Source organism: Gadus morhua, chromosome 7 (assembly GCF_902167405.1).
Source record: "Gadus morhua chromosome 7, gadMor3.0, whole genome shotgun sequence".
Lineage (NCBI taxonomy): Eukaryota > Metazoa > Chordata > Actinopteri > Gadiformes > Gadidae > Gadus > Gadus morhua.
Window position 1 is genome coordinate 15,077,941 of NC_044054.1, and position 21,542 is coordinate 15,099,482.

Genomic DNA, 21,542 nt, shown 5'->3' on the forward strand with positions numbered 1-21,542 from the left:
AGCGGGACCGGGACCAGGTGGAGCCGACCCTGGCCATGGAGGCTTCGGACCCGGAGGTAATCACACCACTCAGGGCCACGCCTACAGACCAGGGCTTTCAGAGGGATCCCTGAGGAGGGGTAGGGAAGGTTCAAATATCCACACATTAGAAAGAAGACGGTGACTTAAAAGGCTATTAATCCACGTCAGTGAGCGCCTGCATGGATTGTTGGAGACAAAGGCGCCCGTGAAAACCGATATCCAAACATCTTAGATTGCATCATCATTTACAGAACCGTGGAGCCTTAACAATACATTGTGTTTAAATGACATCATCGTCTGGCCGACAGCCCAGGGGGGGGGGGGGGGGTTCACCTCTTCAAAATAATGAATTCCACATGAAGCCGTTGTTACATTAGTTTTTTTACACCAGGAACAAGCTCTTTCTATAAATACCCCCGTTGACGTTGCATTTCAGCTATTCCTGCCCATGTTTGGTCTATTTTGGCTGACACCAGTCGTTACTTCCTATCTGAATTTCCAATGCTCTTGATTTCCAGTGGGCCAGGGCCAGTGGCCAGGGGGGCCAGGGGGGGGAGGGGCTACTTGGACGGGACAAGGAGATGTCAGACCAGGTAGCTATTGGCCAGTCACTGGTTCACTAGCGAATGGAGGCTTTGTGAAGATGGTAGACGATAGGTTGTTGCTGCCGTTTTGGTAATAACTTTGGTGAATACTGCTGTTTGTGTATGCTGCTCCCATGATCATTTTTACATTTTGTGCAGTAAATATTGAGCAGATTTGATTGATTACTGAACAGATTGTGAACATTACTCTGAGAGTGTGAACATCACTCTGACAGTATGAGCATTACTCTGAGAATGAGAAAATTAAAAAAGTGTGATCTTTACTCTGAGAGCGTTAACATTACTTTGAAAGTGTGAACATTACTCTGACAGTGTGAGAATAACAATGAAAGTGTGAGCATTACTCTGACAGTGTGAGCATTACTCTGACAGTGTGAGCATTACTCTTAGTGTGAACATTACTCTGAGAGTGTGAACATTGATGATGTTAAACTATGGGGGAGGTGATGTTACATGACAGTGTGAACATTATCGTGACGTTGTGAACATTACTCTGACAGTGTGAACATTGATGATGTTAAACTATGGGGGAAGTCATGTTACATGACAGTGTGAACATTATCGTGACGTTGTGAACATTACTCTGACAGTGTGAACATTTAGCCGTTCAGCATTATGGGGCCTAGTGGATTCCCTGATAAACCAGCGGACGTCCTGACGTCAGACCTGTAGAATGGTGCTTAAGGAAATCTCTCCTGTTCTTAAGCCCTAACACGGGCCGCCTGTGAAGGATGAGGAGCGCTGGTTATACTATCTGGCCCGCTCTCAGAGCTTAAGCCCCGGCTTTGAGGAGCCTTTGCAAATCAATCCATGGGTTTGAAATCAAGTCAGAATGGCTCAGCACACAGAACAAGTCGTCATACTCGACTAGAAGTCCAGTCGTCATGCACTTAGATAAGCAGGTTGTGCTGTACCCTGGTCCACAAACCATGTTCATATCTCCAATGTATCTCCGATGCCATATCTCTGGACAATCTTGTCTCCAATGCAGTAACAACTGTTTATTTATGGGATTATGGTCTAAATATACCAACATATTTAGCCCTTTAACGCAGCATTGCAAGTGTTTGAAATCGCTTTCAGAATAGAGATTAAGATCAAAGACCGATATCTGTGCTTCAAATTAAGAGTCATATCCTCAGAAGAACGACTCGACCTTTCAACACAATGTTCCTTTGTCATACACAAAGGAACTGAATGACTTTATCAATGGGGGATGGAGTTGATTTCGCTTTCACTTTCGAACCCTCACCCTCTCACCTTGTCCAGGCGACGGGGGCCTGGGTGGAGGGACGTTAGGAGGAGGAGCTGGCAGAGGTCAGGGCCCTGCTGGGGTTCAGCCAGGGCAAGGAGCTGGAAGATACTCTCCTGGTGGTGAGTGATGTCCAGCCATTTAGACTTTGATGAACTTACACAAAAATGCAATTGGCTCCAAAAGGGAGCAATGATACAGAGATATAGATATATAGCACTTAAATGTGCCTTACAAATAATAACATTTACATTTAGAGATCTATAGTGGTTTAATTATTATAATCGTTGACAATATTTGGCCTTTGGGAGTGGCCTATACAATAATTACATTGTTCTCCAGAACATTCCTGTTGAGTAGCAGGTTCTTCGTGTCTCTTTCAGGTGGTCAAGGAGGACCTGTTGGGGGTTATGGACCAGGCAGCGGAGGTCAGTACCCAGGGATGGGTGGAACAGGCCCCAATGCAGGTACAATCCCTTTGCAAATGCGTGGTCACTTTGTGCCTCGATGTTACATCTCCAGAAATGTATCCTTTTTGATTTGTTAATTTTTTATTGGTCATAGGAGGCACTGGAACAGCACTTGGTGGAACTGGTGTTGGACCAGGAGGTGCAGGAAGTTTTGGACCAGGAGGGGTTGGACCAGGAGGTGCAGGAAGCTTTGGACCAGGAGGGGTTGGACCAGGAGGTGCAGGAGGTTTTGGACCAGGAGGGGTTGGACCAGGAGGTGCAGGAGGTGTTGGACCAGGAGGTGCAGGAGGTTTTGGACCAGGAGGTGTTGGACCAGGAGGAGTTGGACCAGGTGGAGTTGGTCCAGGAGGAGTTGGACCAGGAGGTGTAGGACCTGGCGGAGCTGGAGGAATCGGTACAATCCAATATCTGTCTCTTGGTTTGTAACCAACCTTGTTTCCTGGGCATTCTCAATGAGATAATGACAGTGCATGTTTCATTTTTTCAGTCCATGTGATGCCGCAGACAGGTCTAACTGGGGCTGGACCCGGAGGGAAGAGTGGTGGTAAAGCATCCAAACAAGTACCAGGTGAACCTTTTAAAAAGACACAATTTACTTTGATTTAATGAGCAAAAGTGGTCAAATCGATTTTTCTCTTTTTCATACAGGTGTAGGCTTGCCCGGACTTTATCAAGGTGGAATAGTCCCCGGTCTAGGTAAGCTTGAAATACATCTATATTCCCTTCATCAGTTCACCAGCAAACTTGAGATAGTTAAAGTTGTCACCCCATATTCCTATTTAAGATCATGTAATTGCAAGTGATTACATTTTTTGTGGTATTAAGGACATACAATTGTGTGTTTTAAAGGTGCAATAGTAACAATTGAAGGGCGATGATGTGAGAGTAATGTTGTATCCTGCAGCCATCCGTCAGCTGTTCTTAAGTGAAATGCTCTATGAGAACATCAGTTCTTGTTGACCGGAGGCCTGCCTCTGTGGGAGACCATTTTGGGCAACATCCGGCATATATCTGACTCATCAGGGCATCTCTTTACCGATGGGTTCAGGGAACCCTTCTGTCCTGTCGATATCATCCACACACAGGGAGAGATGGGGAGGCAGAGGGAGGATGTGGTTTATTTTCCATCTTGCTCTCCGCCCAACTCCCAATGTGACCTACAGCCCCTAAGTGTTACCAGACACCGATAAGATAAGTCATTCATGTCATCTCTGAGTAGGTTACGGAGGCCGTGGTGTTCTCCCTGGAGTGGCCACAGGATCCGGACTTGCACCTCAGACCGGTAAACATCATCATCCGCCTGGACTAGATCAACACTAGATCTCATTTTTAATCGATATTAAAAATGTGGATTACCTCTTCTGTCTTAAATCAGTTTGACTTATGACGCGTGGCTTGACTATCTTTATTTTATAATTGTATAGTGTCCTGCTGTCACATAGACCAACACTTCCTTTCCACCCTAACATCCAAACCGTTGACCCACTCTTTGCAGGGCAAGGAGTGCTGGGCCAGGGGGGCGCTGGACTGGGGGCCGGAGGTGAGTCCTAACACCACCCCCCTCATAGTGTAACACCACCCTACCCCCTCGTAGTGTGACACCACCTCCCTTATAATGTAACACCACCTCCCTGGTAGTGTAACACCACCTCCCTGGTACTATAACACCACCTCCCTTGTAGTGTCACACCAACCCACCTCCCTCAAAGTGTAACACCACCTCATCCATTGTACTCCATGTGTCTCTTGCCAGCGGGTCGTGGAGGGTTCAGCAGCCAGCAGATCTCCGGAGTGTTCCGGGGTTATCCTCTTATCACCCCCAAATCAGGTTTGCTGCTGCTAGAAAAGATCCCAACATCGTCGTCATCACTGCTTAATATTGAATGCACAATTAATGAATGTATTCTTCTTTTTCCAGGATCGGGTAAATCAAAGAAAGCAGCGAAGTTGGCAGCTAAATATGGTAATCACACAGTTTCATTTATAAATCACTAAGACCACATGATAGCTTCAATATCTAAATCTACTGAAGTGAGCAGTACACTGCTGTCTATTCCATAGCAGCGTATATTTGAATGCCCTTTGTCTTCATTCAAAGGGGCAGGAGGTGCACTTGGACAAGGAGGTCTTGGTGGAGGTGGTGGTGGAGGTGGTGCTGGGGGACTTCCTGGAGGAGGAGCTGGTAGCATACCTGGGTTTGGAGGTGGGGCTGGAACAGGAGCTGGTGGTGTACCTGGACTTGGAGGTGGAGTTGGTGAGCTCCATTCCCTAATCTCAAGGCTCAAATTAAAACATTTGAAACTTTTCTCATTTTACATTAGCTATCTAGTCCATTAAATCATATTTGAATTTAGTGTTTTGTTATAATAAATAATAAATGATGCCTTTCTGCAAGACAATTCATCAGGGAATATATGTTTTATTCTGGTCCACTTTTGACCGCTATTTACCCTCCGGCCTTGGACCAGCTGCTGGTGGGACCGGTGGTGGGACCAGACCTGGAGCCGGGGTTGGACCAGGTGGAACCGGAACAGGATATGGACCCGGGGGTGGAGCCGGAACTGGTTCTGCTGGCACTGGAACTGGCCTTGGACCAGGAAGTGGAGGGGCAGGCTATGGACCTGGTCGAGGGGCTGGAGTGGGACCAGGTGGGGCCGGATCAGTTCCTGGTGGGGCTGGGTTTGGACCAGGTGGGGCTGGGTATGGACCAGGTGGAGCCGGATCAGTTCCTGGTGGGGCTGGGTTTGGACCAGGTGGGGCCGGGTTTGGACCAGGTGGGGCCGGGTATGGACCAGGTGGGGCCGGGTATGGACCAGGTGGGGCCGGGTTTGGACCAGGTGGGGCCGGGTATGGACCAGGTGGGGCCGGGTATGGACCAGGTGGGGCCGGGTTTGGACCAGGTGGAGTGGGATCTCAAAGTGGAGGAGCAGGGACAGCAGCCGGAGGTAATCATGACTTAAACATGCAAAGTTAAAGTTGTGTAATGTTTATAATTAAAGTGTTTGGCTCATCAAAGATTTCATTGATTTAATTGCAGGGTATGATGCCAATGCCAAAGCCCGTAAATATGGTAAATATAAGTATATCATAACAACGATGCTCCTATTGCTTTGATAGATCACCATAATAACCTGAAAACATTAAAAAACGAATGCTTTCATTTTCCGGATAGGTATGTTAAGTGGAGCGCTTGGAGGCGGTCTTGGAGCAGGAACAGGTGGAACCAGAACAGGATATGGACCCGGGGGTGGAACAGGAACCGGTTCTGCTGGCACTGGAACTGGCCTTGGACCAGGAAGTGGAGGGGCAGGCTATGGACCTGGTCGAGGGGCTGGGTATGGACCAGGTGGGGCCGGATCAGTTCCTGGTGGGGCTGGGTTTGGACCAGGTGGGGCCGGATCAGTTCCTGGTGGGGCTGGGTTTGGACCAGGTGGGGCTGGATCAGTTCCTGGTGGGGCTGGGTATGGACCAGGTGGGGCTGGAGTTGGACCAGGTGGAGCCGGATCAGTTCCAGGTGGGGCTGGCTATGGACCAGGTGGGGCCGGATCAGTTCCTGGTGGGGCTGGGTATGGACCAGGTGGGGCTGGATCAGTTCCGGGTGGGGCTGGGTTTGGACCAGGTGGGGCTGGGTCAGTTCCAGGTGGGACTGGTTATGGACCAGGTGGGGCCGGATCAGTTCCTGGTGGGGCTGGGTATGGACCAGGTGGAGCCGGGTATGGACCAGGTGGAGCTGGATATGGACCAGGTGGAGGAGCAGGTACAAGAGCTGGAGGTAATTGTGAACCTAAACTGCTTTGAATTGTAAGAAGAATCCTGGTTCTATTTTGGCTGATCATAGATTTAATTCATATTTCAGGGTATGATGCCAACGCCAAAGCCCGTAAATATGGTAAACATACTTATATCATAACAACACTCTGAATTAAACCTTAACTTCTACAGCGAGTTGTAGTAACCTGGTTTGTTTTCCAAACAGGTATGTTAAGTGGAGGACTAGGAGGAGGACTAGGAGCAGGAACAGGTGGAGCTGGACCTGGTGGTGCTGGGTATGGACCAGCTGGGGGTGGCACCGGTGGTGGGACCAGACCTGGAGCCGGGGTTGGACCTGGTGGAACCGGAACAGGATATGGACCTGGGGGTGGAGCCGGAACTGGTTCTGCTGGCACTGGAACTGGCCTTGGACCAGGAAGTGGAGGGGCAGGCTATGGACCTGGTCGAGGGGCTGGAGTTGGACCAGGTGGGGCCGGATCAGTTCCAGGTGGGGCTGGAGTTGGACCAGGTGGGGCCGGATCAGTTCCTGGTGGCGCTGGGTATGGACCAGGTGGGGCCGGATCAGTTCCTGGTGGGGCTGGGTTTGGACCAGGTGGGGCCGGATCAGTTCCTGGTGGGGCTGGGTTTGGACCAGCTGGGGCTGGATCAGTTCCTGGTGGGGCTGGGTATGGACCAGGTGGGGCTGGAGTTGGACCAGGTGGGGCTGGATCAGTTCCTGGTGGGGCTGGATATGGACCAGGTGGGGCTGGGTATGGACCAGGAGGAGGTGCAGGTACAAGAACTGGAGGTAATTGTGAACCTAAACTTCTTAGAATTGTAGAAGTATCCCGGTTCTGTTGTAGTCGAATGATGTTTTGACTGATCATAGATTCAATTCATATTTCAGGGTATGATGCCAATGCCAAAGCCCGTAAATATGGTAAACATATTTACATCATAACAACACCCTATATTAAAAGTGACACATTATAATACCAGGTGTGAGTGTGATTAGCCGTTACAAGCCGTTTTGAAAATCTGCCTCTTCCGACATCATGGGCATGTTGACCTAGATGTATGACGGATGGATGAGCAACGTTTGGTACATTCCACTGGGTAGGCTGGTCGACTGATGTATCCAGCATACATCTAGGGACACGCCCACTTGAGATATTAGAAGATGCAGATTTCCAAAGCAGCTTCTAGCTGCTAATACCACTTGGACCTGGAGGTATAATATGTCACCTTCAAACTTCAACTTCTACAGCGAGTTGAAGTAACCTGGTTTGTTTTCCAAACAGGTATGTTAAGTGGAGGACTAGGAGGAGGACTAGGAGCAGGAACAGGTGGAGCTGGACCTGGTGGTGCTGGGTATGGACCAGCTGGGGGTGGCACCGGTGCTGGGACCAGACCTGTAGCCGGGGTTGGACCTGGTGGAACCGGAACAGGATATGGACCTGGGGGTGGAGCCGGAACTGGTTCTGCTGGCACTGGAACTGGCCTTGGACCAGGAAGTGGAGGGGCAGGCTATGGACCTGGTCGAGGGGCTGGAGTTGGACCAGGTGGGGCCGGATCAGTTCCTGGTGGCGCTGGGTATGGACCAGGTGGGGCTGGATCAGTTCCTGGTGGGGCTGGGTATGGACCAGGTGGGGCTGGATCAGTTCCTGGTGGGGCTGGGTATGGACCAGGTGGGGCTGGATCAGTTTCTGGTGGCGCTGGGTATGGACCAGGTGGGGCTGGATCAGTTTCTGGTGGGGCTGGGTATGGACCAGGTGGAGCCGGGTTTGGACCAGGTGGAGTGGGATCTCAAAGTGGAGGAGCAGGGACAGCAGCCGGAGGTAATCATGACTTAAACATTTAGGGCCCTATTTTAATGGTCTGAAACGCAAGTGAGAAGCGCCAAGTGCAAGTAGCTTTGTTGGCGGTTCTATGGTGATGTTACTATTTTACCAGCGCATAAATTACTCTTGCGCCCGGCGCAAATCTAAAAAGGGTTGGTTTGAAGTAGCCTCATTACCCGTAGGTGTGGTTTGGGCGTAACGTACAATGAACCAATGAGAGTGCCATCTCCCATCCCCTTTAAGAGCCATGAGCGCATTTGAATCTGACGAGTTGATATTTTGACAGCACGTTTGCAGTCTCCGATGAGACAGATGCATGACCACATGAATTTCAAACTAAATGGCTGAAGTTTCCTTTATGGCCAAATAATCCTCATAAATTTCGGCAAAGAAAACTTAACACACATATGATATGCGATAACTGTGGTTCTATTTAATGATATACGTGATACATTAACAAACATAGTTTCTTACCAGTATTGTATGCATTATCGTTATTGACTTGTGTTCCTAATATGCATGTGTCCCCCCGTGAATATACATTGCCATGGACTGTATTATGCGTTACGAGTTAAGTTTGCGTGTGTTTAAACAGATGGACGCACACACGCGCGCCCACATTCATTAATTACTTTACACATACACACACGCGCGGCCGCATTCATTCATTCTTTTTAACACTCACTCGCGGTAAAACAATATTTTCTCAAGATCAATCCTAAAAGTTATGGGCTTGTACACGATGTCTGTGTCAAGAAAATATGTGTATGCTGTACGGTGTTTGCAGATGTATTGATTTAAAAGTACAACTTAATACCGCTGTATCAGCTGTTCTTTCCCAAATAATTTACCAAGAATGTGTGGCTAGGTAGATGAGAGAAGCAAAGTGTATGCGCGAGGTGCACAAGCAACATTATGCATGCGCCCTTAAAATAGCATCTGAATAACGCGCCACTGACTTTAAACCAGGTATTTCCTGGTTTGTGGCGCAATTGTTTTCTGAAACTGCAAAATAGCACCAGGGAATGTTTGCGCCAGAACACTCCTCCTCCTTTCGCCAAATCGCCCCTTGGGGCGCAAGAACATTCCCTAATTTACAGGCGACTGGCGTTGGAGGGAAAAGAACGCTCTGCGCCAGTTGCAAACTAGCAACGACACATGCGTCAGTGTTGAAAGTAAATTGCGCCAGATGCAAGATAGGGCCCGTGAAGTTAAAGTTGTGTAATGTTTATAATTAAAGTGTTTGGCTCATCAAAGATTTCATTGATTTAATTGCAGGGTATGATGCCAATGCCAAAGCCCGTAAATATGGTAAATATAAGTATATCATAACAACGATGCTCCTATTGCTTTGATAGATCACCATAATAACCTGAAAACATTAAAAAATTAAAGCTTTTATTTTCCGGATAGGCATGTTAAGTGGAGCGCTTGGAGGCGGTCTTGGAGCAGGAACAGGTGGAACCAGAACAGGATATGGACCTGGGGGTGGAACAGGAACTGGTTCTGCTGGAGCCGGATCAGTTCCGGGTGGGGCTGGGTATGGACCAGGTGGAGCCGGATCAGTTCCGGGTGGGGCTGGGTATGGACCAGGTGGGGCCGGATCAGTTCCGGGTGGGGCTGGGTTTGGACCAGGTGGGGCCGGATCAGTTCCAGGTGGGGCTGGGTATGGACCAGGTGGGGCCGGATCAGTTCCGGGTGGTTCTGGGTATGGACCAGGTGGGGCCGGATCAGTTCCGGGTGGGGCTGGGTTTGGACCAGGTGGGGCCGGATCAGTTCCAGGTGGGGCTGGGTATGGACCAGGTGGGGCCGGATCAGTTCCGGGTGGTGCTGGGTATGGACCAGGTGGGGCCGGATCAGTTCCGGGTGGGGCTGGGTTTGGACCAGGTGGGGCTGGGTATGGACCAGGTGGGGCCGGATCAGTTCCTGGTGGGGCTGGGTTTGGACCAGGTGGGGCTGGATATGGACCAGGTGGAGGAGCAGGTACAAGAGCTGGAGGTAATTGTGAACCTAAACTGCTTTGAATTGTAAGAAGAATCCTGGTTCTATTTTGGCTGATCATAGATTTAATTCATATTTCAGGGTATGATGCCAACGCCAAAGCCCGTAAATATGGTAAACATATTTATATCATAACAACACTCTGAATTAAACCTTAACTTCTACAGCGAGTTGTAGTAACCTGGTTTGTTTTCCAAACAGGTATGTTAAGTGGAGGACTAGGAGGAGGACTAGGAGCAGGAACAGGTGGAGCTGGACCTGGTGGTGCTGGGTATGGACCAGCTGGGGGTGGCACCGGTGGTGGGACCAGACCTGGAGCCGGGGTTGGACCTGGTGGAACCGGAACAGGATATGGACCTGGGGGTGGAGCCGGAACTGGTTCTGCTGGCACTGGAACTGGCCTTGGACCAGGAAGTGGAGGGGCAGGCTATGGACCTGGTCGAGGGGCTGGAGTTGGACCAGGTGGGGCCGGATCAGTTCCTGGTGGGGCTGGGTTTGGACCAGGTGGGGCCGGATCAGTTCCTGGTGGGGCTGGGTATGGACCAGGTGGGGCCGGATCAGTTCCTGGTGGGGCTGGGTTTGGACCAGGTGGGGCCGGATCAGTTCCTGGTGGGGCTGGGTATGGACCAGGTGGGGCTGGATCAGTTCCTGGTGGGGCTGGGTTTGGACCAGGTGGGGCCGGATCAGTTCCTGGTGGGGCTGGGTTTGGACCAGGTGGAGCCGGATCAGTTCCTGGTGGGGCTGGAGTTGGACCAGGTGGAGCCGGATCAGTTCCTGGTGGGGCTGGGTTTGGACCAGGTGGGGCCGGCTATGGACCAGGTGGAGCAGGGTTTGGACCAGGTGGAGCTGGGTATGGACCAGGTGGAGCCGGGTACGGACCAGGTGGAGTGGGATCTCAAAGTGGAGGAGCAGGGACAGCAGCTGGAGGTAACTATGAACCTGAATATCCTTAAATCAAAGTTTTACTAGTGAATTATGCAATGAACTAGCACAACTTTGATGCAAGGATTTAAAACGAAAGTATGAAAAATGTGGCTGATCACCATCTTTTATATATTACAGGGTATGATGCCAATGCCAAAGCACGCAAATATGGTAAAGATAAGTAATGATAACAGGGTAGATCAAATATGTAAACATTGTGGTGGGATTGTCATTCTAACTTCATATAACTTCATCATTAATCCAATGGTTTGTTACAGGTATGTTAAGTGGAGCTCTTGGAGGAGGACAAGCGGCAGGAACAGGTGGAGCTGGACTTGGTGGTGCTGGGTATGGACCAGCTGGGGGTGGCACCGGTGGTGGGACCAGACCTGGAGCCGGGGTTGGACCTGGTGGAACCGGAACAGGATATGGACCCGGGGGTGGAACAGGAACTGGTTCTGCTGGCACTGGAACTGGCCTTGGACCAGGAAGTGGAGGGGCAGGCTATGGACCTGGTCGAGGGGCTGGAGTTGGACCAGGTGGGGCCGGATCAGTTCCTGGTGGGGCTGGGTATGGACCAGGTGGGGCCGGATCAGTTCCTGGTGGGGCTGGGTATGGACCAGGTGGGGCCGGATCAGTTCCTGGTGGGACTGGGTATGGACCAGGTGGAGCCGGATCAGTTCCTGGTGGGGCTGGGTTTGGACCAGGTGGGGTTGGATCAGTTCCAGGTGGGGCCGGATCAGTTCCTGGTGGGGCTGGGTATGGACCAGGTGGGGCTGGGTATGGACCAGGTGGAGCTGGATATGGACCAGGAGGAGGAGCAGGTACAAGAACTGGAGGTAATTGTTAGGGGTGTAAACAATAATCGATTCGGCGATGCATCGCAATGCGGCGCATGCACGATTCAGCATCGATACGGCAACGTGCCATAATCGATTATGTCGCTGTTTATTTTCGGGCCTTGAGTGGGCAATAGAGTTGTGAAGTACATGCTAAGCGGCGGCGCTAGCTAGCAACAACAACACTAGCTTGGTTTCCACCGGGGACGTAAGTGCCGCGGAACGGCTGCACCGCGGACACCGCTGCTGATCGCCTCCACTCTAATCAATGAAACCATTTCCAATGGCTCAGCAGCGTCCCAGAAGCCCTGCACCGCGCCGCAGCGCTACCATTCCGTAGCACTTCTATTTTTGACGTGAGCCGTTGCTGAACCGCGTCAATTTCAACAGAGCAGATCGAGCCGGGCAGGAAGTGAATAATTAAAAGCCATAGAGCATCCGGTCAATTTTCAAAATAAAACACAATACTCAGCTCTTGTAGCCTATCACAACTTCACATCAACATTATTACGTCATGACCGGTGGCTCCAGGTCAGCAGTCAATCAATCAAAGGGGCTCAGAGGGATGGCAACATCGACGACGAGAGACTGATTGTCGAAGTGGAGCAACATAAAATGATTTATGAAATATATCATCCTTTTTATAAGGACAATGTCAGAAAGGAGAAAGCCTGGCATTTAATTGCAGTAGGTTTGGGAGTGGAAGGTGAAAAAATTTGCCTTATTGTGTGTAGTAGAATTTTGATGCATCGCAATGCATCGTAGAATCAAATTGAATCGAATAGTTACCTGGTGAATCGTAATCGAATCGTGAGGGCAGTGCCAATGCACACCCCTAGTAATTGTGAAGCTAAACTGCTTTGAATTGTAAGAAGAATCCTGGTTCTATTGTCAATAATGTTTTGGCTGATCATAGATTTAATTTATATTTCAGGGTATGATGCCAATGCCAAAGCCCGTAAATATGGTAAATATAAGTATATCAAAACAACAATGTTCATATTGCTTTGATAGATCACCCTAATAACCTGAAAACATTTAACAACTATTTTCATTTTCCAAATAGGCATGTTAAGTGGAGCCCTTGGAGGCGGTCTTGGAGCAGGAACAGGTGGAACCGGAACAGGATATGGACCCGGGGGTGGAACAGGAACTGGTTCTGCTGGCACTGGAACTGGCCTTGGACCAGGAAGTGGAGGGGCAGGCTATGGACCTGGTCGAGGGGCTGGAGTTGGACCAGGTGGGGCCGGATCAGTTCCTGGTGGGGCTGGGTATGGACCAGGTGGGGCCGGATCAGTTCCTGGTGGGGCTGGGTATGGACCAGGTGGAGCCGGATCAGTTCCAGGTGGGGCTGGGTATGGACCAGGTGGGGCCGGATCAGTTCCTGGTGGGGCTGGGTATGGACCAGGTGGGGCTGGATCAGTTCCTGGTGGGGCTGGGTATGGACCAGGTGGAGCCGGATCAGTTCCTGGTGGGACTGGGTATGGACCAGGTGGGGCTGGGTATGGACCAGGTGGAGCCGGATCAGTTCCGGGTGGGGCTGGCTATGGACCAGGTGGAGCTAGTACTGGATATGGACCTGGGGCCGGCTTCGGACCTGGGGCCGGCTATGGACCTGGGGCCGGCTATGGACCTGGGGCCGGCTATGGACCTGGGGCCGGCTATGGACCTGGGGCCGGCTATGGACCTTGGGCCGGCTATGGAACCCAGGCTGGAGTGGGACCTGGTTATGGCCCTGGCAGTGGAGTTGCACAAGGATACCGCCCAGGGTCTGGTTATGGTGGTGTGGTAGGAGGAGCAGTAAGGCCAGGGTCTGGACTTGGACCTGGTAATTACAATCCAAAAATCTATATATGGTTGTTACATTTTTTTCAAATGATTACACTTGACCTTTATGCTGGATAATTCAGCTTTCGACATTTCTCCACAGGTTTTGGACCTGGATCAAAAGCTTCCAAATATGGTACGAGTAAGATCCTTGTTTTGACCAGATGGTTGATGGAAAGCCATTAGATCTTGCTGAAGTGCTAATGATCATGATCTGACCTTGCTGCAGGCCAGGGTGTAGCGGGCACCGGAGGCGTGCTTGGGGGCGGTGCTGGTCGCCGCGGTGAGTTGTAGTCCTTTAAATGATTCAATACTCTTGATTCAAAATAACTTTTGTGATATGTTGCATAAGGTGCATTTTAACTGTGGCCTTGGACAGGGATTGTCCGATTTAGTTTTTTTGCCTTTTGCGGTCTTTCTCGGGCTTAGATAAGAGCCGTGAGACCTCTTTTGGTCTATCAGTTCAGTGAACCTCCGTACCCGGTGTGGGTTAGCTATAAACTGTTAGGGGCAAGAGCAATAGCCTGGGAAGTGAATTTAATACGCCTTCCAGATAATGCAAAAAAAATTCTGTATTTATCTGGAATAAACTCAATTAATTGGGCACCAAAAGGAGAATTCTGCTTATTTTACAAGCACACTTACTACAGCAATATTATGGGATGGAGATCTCCTTTTTAACATACTTCATTCTAGATACACTGGTAAATAGATTCATAATATGGCTCTATTACAATAATCAAAATATATGTTGGCGTGGGATTAAAGCTGTCTGGTTTCTGCGTAAACATGATATCTGAGGCCGGGGGAGCATAAAGATGATGAAGAGGTATAGTCAAGACACAGAGGTTTGGGGAAAACCTTCCAAACTGGGATGAAGCATATTTTTTTATTTATACAGGGATGCTCTTTCCTGGTTAGTCCAATACAATCTGACCAGACATTTCATATAAGACATTGGATCACCCGAAAGCAGGAAAACTAAATTACGACTAGCCAGTTGAAAGCCTCATTATGGACGACAAGACTATTTCTATAACCCCTCAAACTGTGTGCTTCATGGCTTTGTGCAGTAGTGGGAGGATTTAGGGTACAGGAAGGGAAAATTAAACCATCTAGGTTACAGGAAGTGCCAAAGAAACAACCCTTCAAATAACTGTTTAAGGATGTATCCCTAAATGTCAAAATTGTCACTGTCTGACTTCTTAGAGATATTAAACTACATTATATGAAATCTTCATATGCCTTAGTAATTTCAAGTAGTGCTCACATTCTGCCTCATAAACGATCTCGGGTGATTTGCTGATCCCACCTGAAAAGCTGAGCAGAGCAATATTCAAGATATATTAAGATATAAACCATCCGGAGTGGCAGCTTGTCTGCACGGTGTACTTTACTTTTAATTACTGCATGTGTAACTTCTTTTTAATTGTGATCTTCAGGCTATGGTCAAGGTGTCGGATCTAAAAGTGCGAAATACGGTAAGAATGAATGTGGGCTACATTTACAAAAGTGTTTTGCCATGATTCTGGTGTGACTGTAACCGGAAACTTAAGTTGTACCAAGAAGGTTCTAATATAATTTAGACTGTGCCCCCTTTATACTACAGGACAACAAGGTGGATTAGGTGTAGGGGCTGGAACTGGAGCAACTGGTACTGGCCTCGGTACTGGTACTGGTACTGGAGTAACTGGTACTGGCCTCGGTACTGGTACTGGTACTGGAGTAACTGGTACTGGCCTCGGTACTGGTACTGGTATTGGAGCCACTGGTACTGGTCTTGGCACTGGTACTGGTACTGGAGCCACTGGTACTGGTCTAGGTACTGGTACTGGTCTTGGTACTGGTACTGGCCTTGGTACTGGAGCAACTGGTACTGGTCTTGGTACTGGTACTGGCCTTGGTACTGGAGCAACTGGTACTGGTCTTGGTACTGGTACAAGGACTGCTGGACCTGGTATCGGAACTGGTTCTGGTATCGCTACTGATACAGGAGCAACTGGTTCTGGTACGGGATCGACTGGCATTGGTCCAGGAGTGTCGGGTACTGGTCCGGGTACAGGATCACACATAGGGACAGGTAAGCTAAGCTTCAATCAACAGATTCTGAACAGAAAGTAGGACAGACGAGGGATTGAAGCTACATAACTACGTGTTGTGGATGTGTTTGTTCTGGCTGTGTCTGAGAAGGAGGAGGACTAGGTGCTGTAGGACTCACCCCCACCCCTGGCACAGAAGGTGGTGCCTCAAGCTCAGCAGGAGGAGGAGGTACGAGACAAGGAGCGAGCATGTGCACCATCATCGGCTGACACACAGTTTATTTTAAAAACATAGTACGTCTGCCTACAGCTCAAACATAAACGGTAGTGCTATGAATAAGGGGTGGTCGGGCTGATATTTTGGTAGTGTATTGAATGAGAGGTAGTTGGAGTGTTTGGTTGGTGGTGTACTGAAAAAGAGGTTTGTTGGAATGCTATGTTGGTGGTGAATTGAAGAAGAGGTGGTTGGAGTGATCTATTGGTGGTGTACTGAATAAGACGTGGTTGGAGTGTTATGTTGGTGGTGTACTGAATAAGACGTGGTTGGAGTGTTATGTTGGTGGTGTATTGAATAAGAAGTGGTTGGAGTGTTATTTATTTTAAACTTCTTTGCCGGTTTGGTCTTCTCCTTGTTTTGGATGGCAGGTACGGGCGCTGGACAGGACGGCATAGAGGGTAAGGAGCCAGGAGACAGCCTTGATCTTGATGTTTTAGAGGGCTCTGGAGTCTCCGGAGGTGAGGGGATGTTGGATTGTTGGAGGTGGTTTTTTGTCAGAAACGTCTGTAGACATGGACTCTTTTATAGCAATGAATTAACAATGTTCAAAGGAAGATTGAGAACATAGGTTGCAGGTGACACTTTACAAAAATCTCGTTGAAGTTAATGGACTAAATATCTTTTTTACTATTTAATGCATCTATTAAGTTTGTGAAGCCTAATGCTTGCTGGATGTGGAATAGTTGGTGTTGAGAGGGAACAGATGTGTTCTTCTGGTGTTTATAGATGGCACTGGTCTCACTGGGCTGGGATTAGGTTCTGATGGAGATGGCCTGACAGCAACAGGAATCCCCATCCTTGGCGCAAAACCAGGTATCTACCATGATCCAAACCATATTAGGAATAAAATACATCTTATTAGAGGTTTGGAATACTTTGATTCCCTAATGATGTATTGCCTACATATAGTAATCACTGCACGCATCACCCATCTAGGATCCCCTGTGTTTGGCCTGCAACAAGCTTCCTGTGTCTAACAAGTATTGTATTAACAAAACTTATTCTGTTTTAACCCAGATGGGAGGGTCACTCACAGAAATGTAGTTATGCATCACAATATGTACTGTAAAACAAAGCCTTTAGTATCAGTCATCCAAGGTCCATGTTCTCTCTCATTACAGTGGGTGGTGGTGTCACAATTTTAACGTGACAGTGGCATGGTCCAACCTGGAGGTTGCTGAACTAACTTCACATTATTAGACTCTTCTATGCTCATGCACATCCTTGACTGCATGCTATTAGACTTTCCATAAAGTGTTTCATACAAGCTGTCAGATTATTGAAAGTTTTGCCAACTCCAACATTCATGTTGGAAGCTAGAGCCCTTCTTCCTCATGAACGTATTCCTTCTCTGATCTTAAGGTGGTGCAGGTCTGCCCTCTGGTGGTTAGAGATTTTGAATGGTTGATATCAACACTTTGAGCCATTGAACTAATTAATACTACACTTGTTCTAAAACCTTTCTAAGCAGGTGCTGGTGGAAATGCCACGGGAGGAACTCAGCCTAAAGCCAAACCAGTTAAACCCCCAGGTGACCAATACAGTTTTACCAGCATTTCATTAAGAACAGAATTGATTATTAGTTTATTCTATTTTACAAGGCGAAACGTTACGAAATCGCAATAATGAAAAGTAGACTCTTACACAACCTCAACATAATTTCCGGGGAATAGCAGAAAACATTTGACCGGGCAGCGGGAATAAACCAAAAATATAGAAATGTAAGATAAATGTTTGGATTTCAAATGAATACAAAGAATGTAGCAAGTGATAAATGAGCATCTTTGTGTCAGAATACCACAGGCAAGGTCATTTCTAGGGGCTCTCTTATACATACTAACCCTACAAACATGTAAGACTTTTAATCAGATCATCCGAATTGGATGCAGTTTTGTTTTGTAATGGTATCACCACCAACGACACAGTTGATATCTTAAGGGCATATGCATGTGAACTCCCTATACAGGCCCAGAAATTCATATCACAACCAGTCTTAAGACTAAACTTCAGCTCTTGCATTGTGTTGCCTACCTGCTGGTCCACAGTCATCCTCAGAGGAGACACGCCAGGCGAGGGGAATGGGGAAGGGGGAGAAGACGGTGAATTTCTTGCCACTCCAGCTACGTCTACCGGAGGGGCACTGGGAGGACAAGGAGGAGATCTGGTGGGAGGTCCCACAGGAGGGTCAGCAGGACCAGCAAAACCCACCCAAGGTGCCTGTTTCGACATTTGATCCTGAAATGTAACTGTACTGGAAGGGATATTGAACCATGTGATGAGGAGGTACCAGTCTATTAATAATAATAATAATAATAATAATAAATGAAATTTATATAGCGCTTAATATGGTACTCTAAGACGCTTTACATATTGCCCTATCAAAACTTTGTAAGACAGACTAGGAATAAAAGAAAAACAGAGGTTAAACATGAAGAATAAGGTGGGAGTTAGGTGGGGAAGGCTAGTGTGAAAAGGTATGTTTTGAGGGCAGATTTGAAAGAAGAGAGGGTTGGAGAGACTTTGATGTGGGAGGGGAGTGAATTCCAAAGGGTGGGGGCAGCAGCTGAGAAGGCCCGATCACCCCAAGTCCGTCGCTCAGTCCGTGGAACTTGTAGCAGGTTGGCAGAATTGGGATATATTATATCCCAATTATAATATTAACAATACTTATTCTGTTTTAACCCAAATGGGAGGGTCACTCACGGAACCTGAGAATTATCAAGTATATATTCTGTAAAACAGAATACCATGATAATCACTGCTGGTCGGGATTTCCAAAAAAAAAAATCCTCTAGTGTATGGTGCTGACGGAGCTACTGTTGGTGGTGTCGGGGGCACTGGTGTTCTAGCCACTGGTGCTGGGGGTGTTGGAGGCACTGGTGCTGGGGGTGTTGGAGCCACTGGTGTAGGAGCCACTGGGTCTGGGGGTGTTGGAGCCACTGGTGTAGGAGCCACTGGTGTAGGAGCCGCTGGTGCTGGGGGTGTTGGAGCCACTGGTGTAGGAGCCACTGGTGCTGGGGGTGTTGGAGCCACTGGTGTAGGAGCCACTGGTGTAGGAGCCACTGGTGTAGGAGCCACTGGTGCTGGGGGTGTTGGAGCCACTGGTACTGGGGTTATCGGAGGCACTGGTGTTGGTGGAGTCGGAGGCACTGGTGTGGGTGGAGGTGCAGGAACCTCTAAACCAGGAAAAAGTGAGAATTATCAAGTATATATTCTGTAAAACAGAATACAATGATATATATATATATATATATGTATACATAAACACAGAAGTAACACCCGTTCTTCTGCGTGTTTGTCTTACAGGCTATGGAACAGGTGGAGGTAGGTTAATCTACTACAACCCTAACCCCCCACCTTCCCTTTCATCTATGGCAGACATGTTTATTGAGGAACTAATTTCATTATGCTAATATGCAAAATGGTGGCACTAGCAGCAAGAAAGGATGACACTATTATACCATAATTTGATTGTCACTATGAGTAATTATAATGAATAGAACATCTACAAGGTCGGTTTACCAGCATGCATTTCAGAATGTCCGTTATGGATACATAGATATGGAAAATAAAGACTTTTTTGGTTTTCGAAGGTGCACGTTATCCCACTGGAGCTGGACAGGGACAGGGAACAGGAAAGAGAGGAAAAGGTATGATTCCCACTATCAACATCAGCTTTTCTTTCTTTATTATTGCCACATGTTACAGTCACTATCTCCTGTGGATTCTATACTGTATGGTTGGTGAGGCACCAGAATCGCTTGGATCTTCTATCTTTTTTGTTCAAACAGGATATGGGAACCTTGGAGCAGGTGGAGTCCGGCCTGGAGGGTACGGGACTGGCCCTGGGGGGTACGGGGCCGGCCCTGGAGGGTACGGGACTGGCCCTGGGGGGTACGGGGCCGGCCCTGGAGGGTACGGGACTGGCCCTGGGGGGTACGGCACCGGCCCTGGGGGGTACGGCACCGGCCCTGGGTATGGCACCGGCCCTGGGGGGTACGGGACCGGCCCTGGGGGGTACGGCACTGGCCCTGGGGGATACGGCACCGGCCCTGGAGGGTACGGAACCGGGTCAAGTGGCAGAGTACCTGAAGGAGCGGGCAGCCTTGGGATTGGTGGAGCAGGGACTGGACCAGGAGGTTACGGTACTGGACCAGGTCTTGGAGGTGAATATGCACCGTTGAATGCAAAAGAGCGGCTCATCATTTGGAAGCCTTTGGAAAGCCGTTGTTTGATTTTCTTCATCCTGCTTCTGAAGGCTCCGGGTATGCCACTCCAGGTGGGGGAGCAGCTTCTGGCTCCAGGAAACCTTCCAAAAGTAGGTGGATGACACATTTCAGTGGAGGGTATAATTCTGCCGTTTGACGTCCAAATTCAAGAAGTAAATGCTTTTTCTTCAGGTTATGGGGCAGCCGCTGCTGGATCCAGACCAGTCGGTGCTGGCTTTGGTTCTGGGGTTGCTGGTATTGGACCTGGTGGTGCTGGATTTGGACCCGGTGGTGTCGGAACCAGACCAGGCGGTGCTGGGACTGGACCCGGTAGTGTTGGGTCTGCAGCAGGAGGTTTTGGAACAGGTGGCTATGGGCCTGGATCCACTGGACAAGGTGGATACGGGCAGGGGGCTGCTGGTGTCGGACCCCAAGGTGCGGCAACAGGCGGTTTTGGCCCTGGCGGAGTGGGAGCCGGACCAGGCGGCTTTGGTCCTGGTGGGATAGGCATGGGGCCTGGAGGCTACCCTGTCGGTGGTCAAGGATACGGGAAACGGAAGCCATTCAAATCAAGTGAGTTCAAGTTTTTATGACATTACTTACTTTTTTATTATTTTGAATACGTCAGAAGTTTGCACATTCCCTCATATTATATTATCCAGACCAGATTATCTGCCTTTTCTCAGCATCAGTGCATAGTGATTCCTGAAAGGGGCAACTATTGTATTCTCATTGTTTATCTTTTTTTCCTAATGGGTACAGACAAATATGGGTCTGGTAATTTAGGACCTGGTGGTGCTGGACAAGGAGGTGCTGCCTTTGGGCAAGGAGGTGTTGGAACAGATGGTGCTGGCTTTGGACCTGGCGGTGCTGGTGCCGGGACAGGTGGTGCTGGCTTTGGACCTGGTAGTGCAGGAACCGGTCCAGGCGGCTTTGGACCTGGTGGTGCAGGAACCGGACCAGGCGGCTTTGGACCTGGTGGTGCAGGAACCGGACCAGGCCGCTTTGGACCTGGTGGTGCTGGTGCCGGTACAGGTGGTGCTGGCTTTGGACAAGGAGGTGCGGGAACCGGACCCGGCAGATTTGGACCTGGTGCTGGTGGTGCTGGTACAGGTGGCGCTGGACAAGGAGGTGCTGGCTTCGGACCTGGCGGTGCTGGACAAGGAGGTGCTGGACCCAGACCAGGCGGCTTTGGTCCTGGCGGTGCTGGCCAAGGAGGTGCTGGCTTCGGACCGGGTGGTGCTGGTGCTGGGACTGGTGGCTTCGGACCGGGTGGTGCTGGTGCCGGAGGTGGTGCTGGTACCGGGACAGGAGGTGCTGGACCAGGTGGTGCTGGACAAGGAGGTGCTGGGGGGGCTAGTTTTGGACCCGGGAGCACTCAAGGTCTCGGACCAAGAAAACCATCTAAATCAGGCTAGTACTGATCATTGTTGTAAGTGAGATTCAAAGAGATGTCAAGTGTAGTAAGGAGGATGTGGAAGAGGAGTT

The 21,542-nt window shown here is 49.3% G+C and overlaps 1 protein-coding gene across 50 annotated transcripts in view; it reads left to right on the top strand.

Annotated features, from left to right (window-relative positions):
* Positions 1-21,542, top strand: part of LOC115546521 (fibroin heavy chain-like) — a 28,873-nt gene that overhangs the window by 3,200 nt on the left and 4,131 nt on the right. For 4 of the 50 annotated variants that reach the window (XM_030360038.1, XM_030360042.1, XM_030360041.1 and 1 more), the window contains exons 2-41: positions 1-56; positions 1,896-2,000; positions 2,262-2,345; positions 2,443-2,742; positions 2,836-2,916; positions 2,997-3,044; positions 3,568-3,630; positions 3,844-3,888; positions 4,102-4,176; positions 4,267-4,311; positions 4,447-4,602; positions 4,817-5,038; positions 5,695-5,820; positions 5,884-6,120; positions 6,205-6,237; positions 6,325-6,906; positions 7,006-7,038; positions 7,400-7,936; positions 9,218-9,250; positions 10,142-10,867; positions 11,003-11,035; positions 11,143-11,703; positions 12,638-12,670; positions 12,770-13,531; positions 13,634-13,666; positions 13,760-13,813; positions 14,973-15,011; positions 15,140-15,610; positions 15,721-15,798; positions 16,215-16,304; positions 16,573-16,659; positions 17,315-17,377; positions 17,892-18,059; positions 18,642-19,037; positions 19,153-19,170; positions 19,440-19,496; positions 19,638-20,012; positions 20,105-20,164; positions 20,247-20,627; positions 20,817-21,467. The exon at positions 1-56 is cut by the window's left edge and continues 115 nt beyond it. In XM_030360038.1, the coding sequence (XP_030215898.1) occupies positions 1-56; positions 1,896-2,000; positions 2,262-2,345; positions 2,443-2,742; positions 2,836-2,916; positions 2,997-3,044; positions 3,568-3,630; positions 3,844-3,888; positions 4,102-4,176; positions 4,267-4,311; positions 4,447-4,602; positions 4,817-5,038; positions 5,695-5,820; positions 5,884-6,120; positions 6,205-6,237; positions 6,325-6,906; positions 7,006-7,038; positions 7,400-7,936; positions 9,218-9,250; positions 10,142-10,867; positions 11,003-11,035; positions 11,143-11,703; positions 12,638-12,670; positions 12,770-13,531; positions 13,634-13,666; positions 13,760-13,813; positions 14,973-15,011; positions 15,140-15,610; positions 15,721-15,798; positions 16,215-16,304; positions 16,573-16,659; positions 17,315-17,377; positions 17,892-18,059; positions 18,642-19,037; positions 19,153-19,170; positions 19,440-19,496; positions 19,638-20,012; positions 20,105-20,164; positions 20,247-20,627; positions 20,817-21,467 (7,997 nt within the window). Of the gene's footprint in view, positions 57-1,895; positions 2,001-2,261; positions 2,346-2,442; positions 2,743-2,835; positions 2,917-2,996; positions 3,045-3,567; positions 3,631-3,843; positions 3,889-4,101; positions 4,177-4,266; positions 4,312-4,446; positions 4,603-4,816; positions 5,039-5,694; positions 5,821-5,883; positions 6,121-6,204; positions 6,238-6,324; positions 6,907-7,005; positions 7,039-7,399; positions 7,937-9,217; positions 9,251-9,352; positions 9,467-9,654; positions 9,938-10,021; positions 10,055-10,141; positions 10,868-11,002; positions 11,036-11,142; positions 11,704-12,637; positions 12,671-12,769; positions 13,532-13,633; positions 13,667-13,759; positions 13,814-14,972; positions 15,012-15,139; positions 15,611-15,720; positions 15,799-16,214; positions 16,305-16,572; positions 16,660-17,314; positions 17,378-17,891; positions 18,060-18,641; positions 19,038-19,152; positions 19,171-19,439; positions 19,497-19,637; positions 20,013-20,104; positions 20,165-20,246; positions 20,628-20,816; positions 21,468-21,542 lie in introns of those variants that run through there. The other 46 variants (XR_003977236.1, XR_003977237.1, XR_003977238.1 and 43 more) reach the window with 44 other exon arrangements.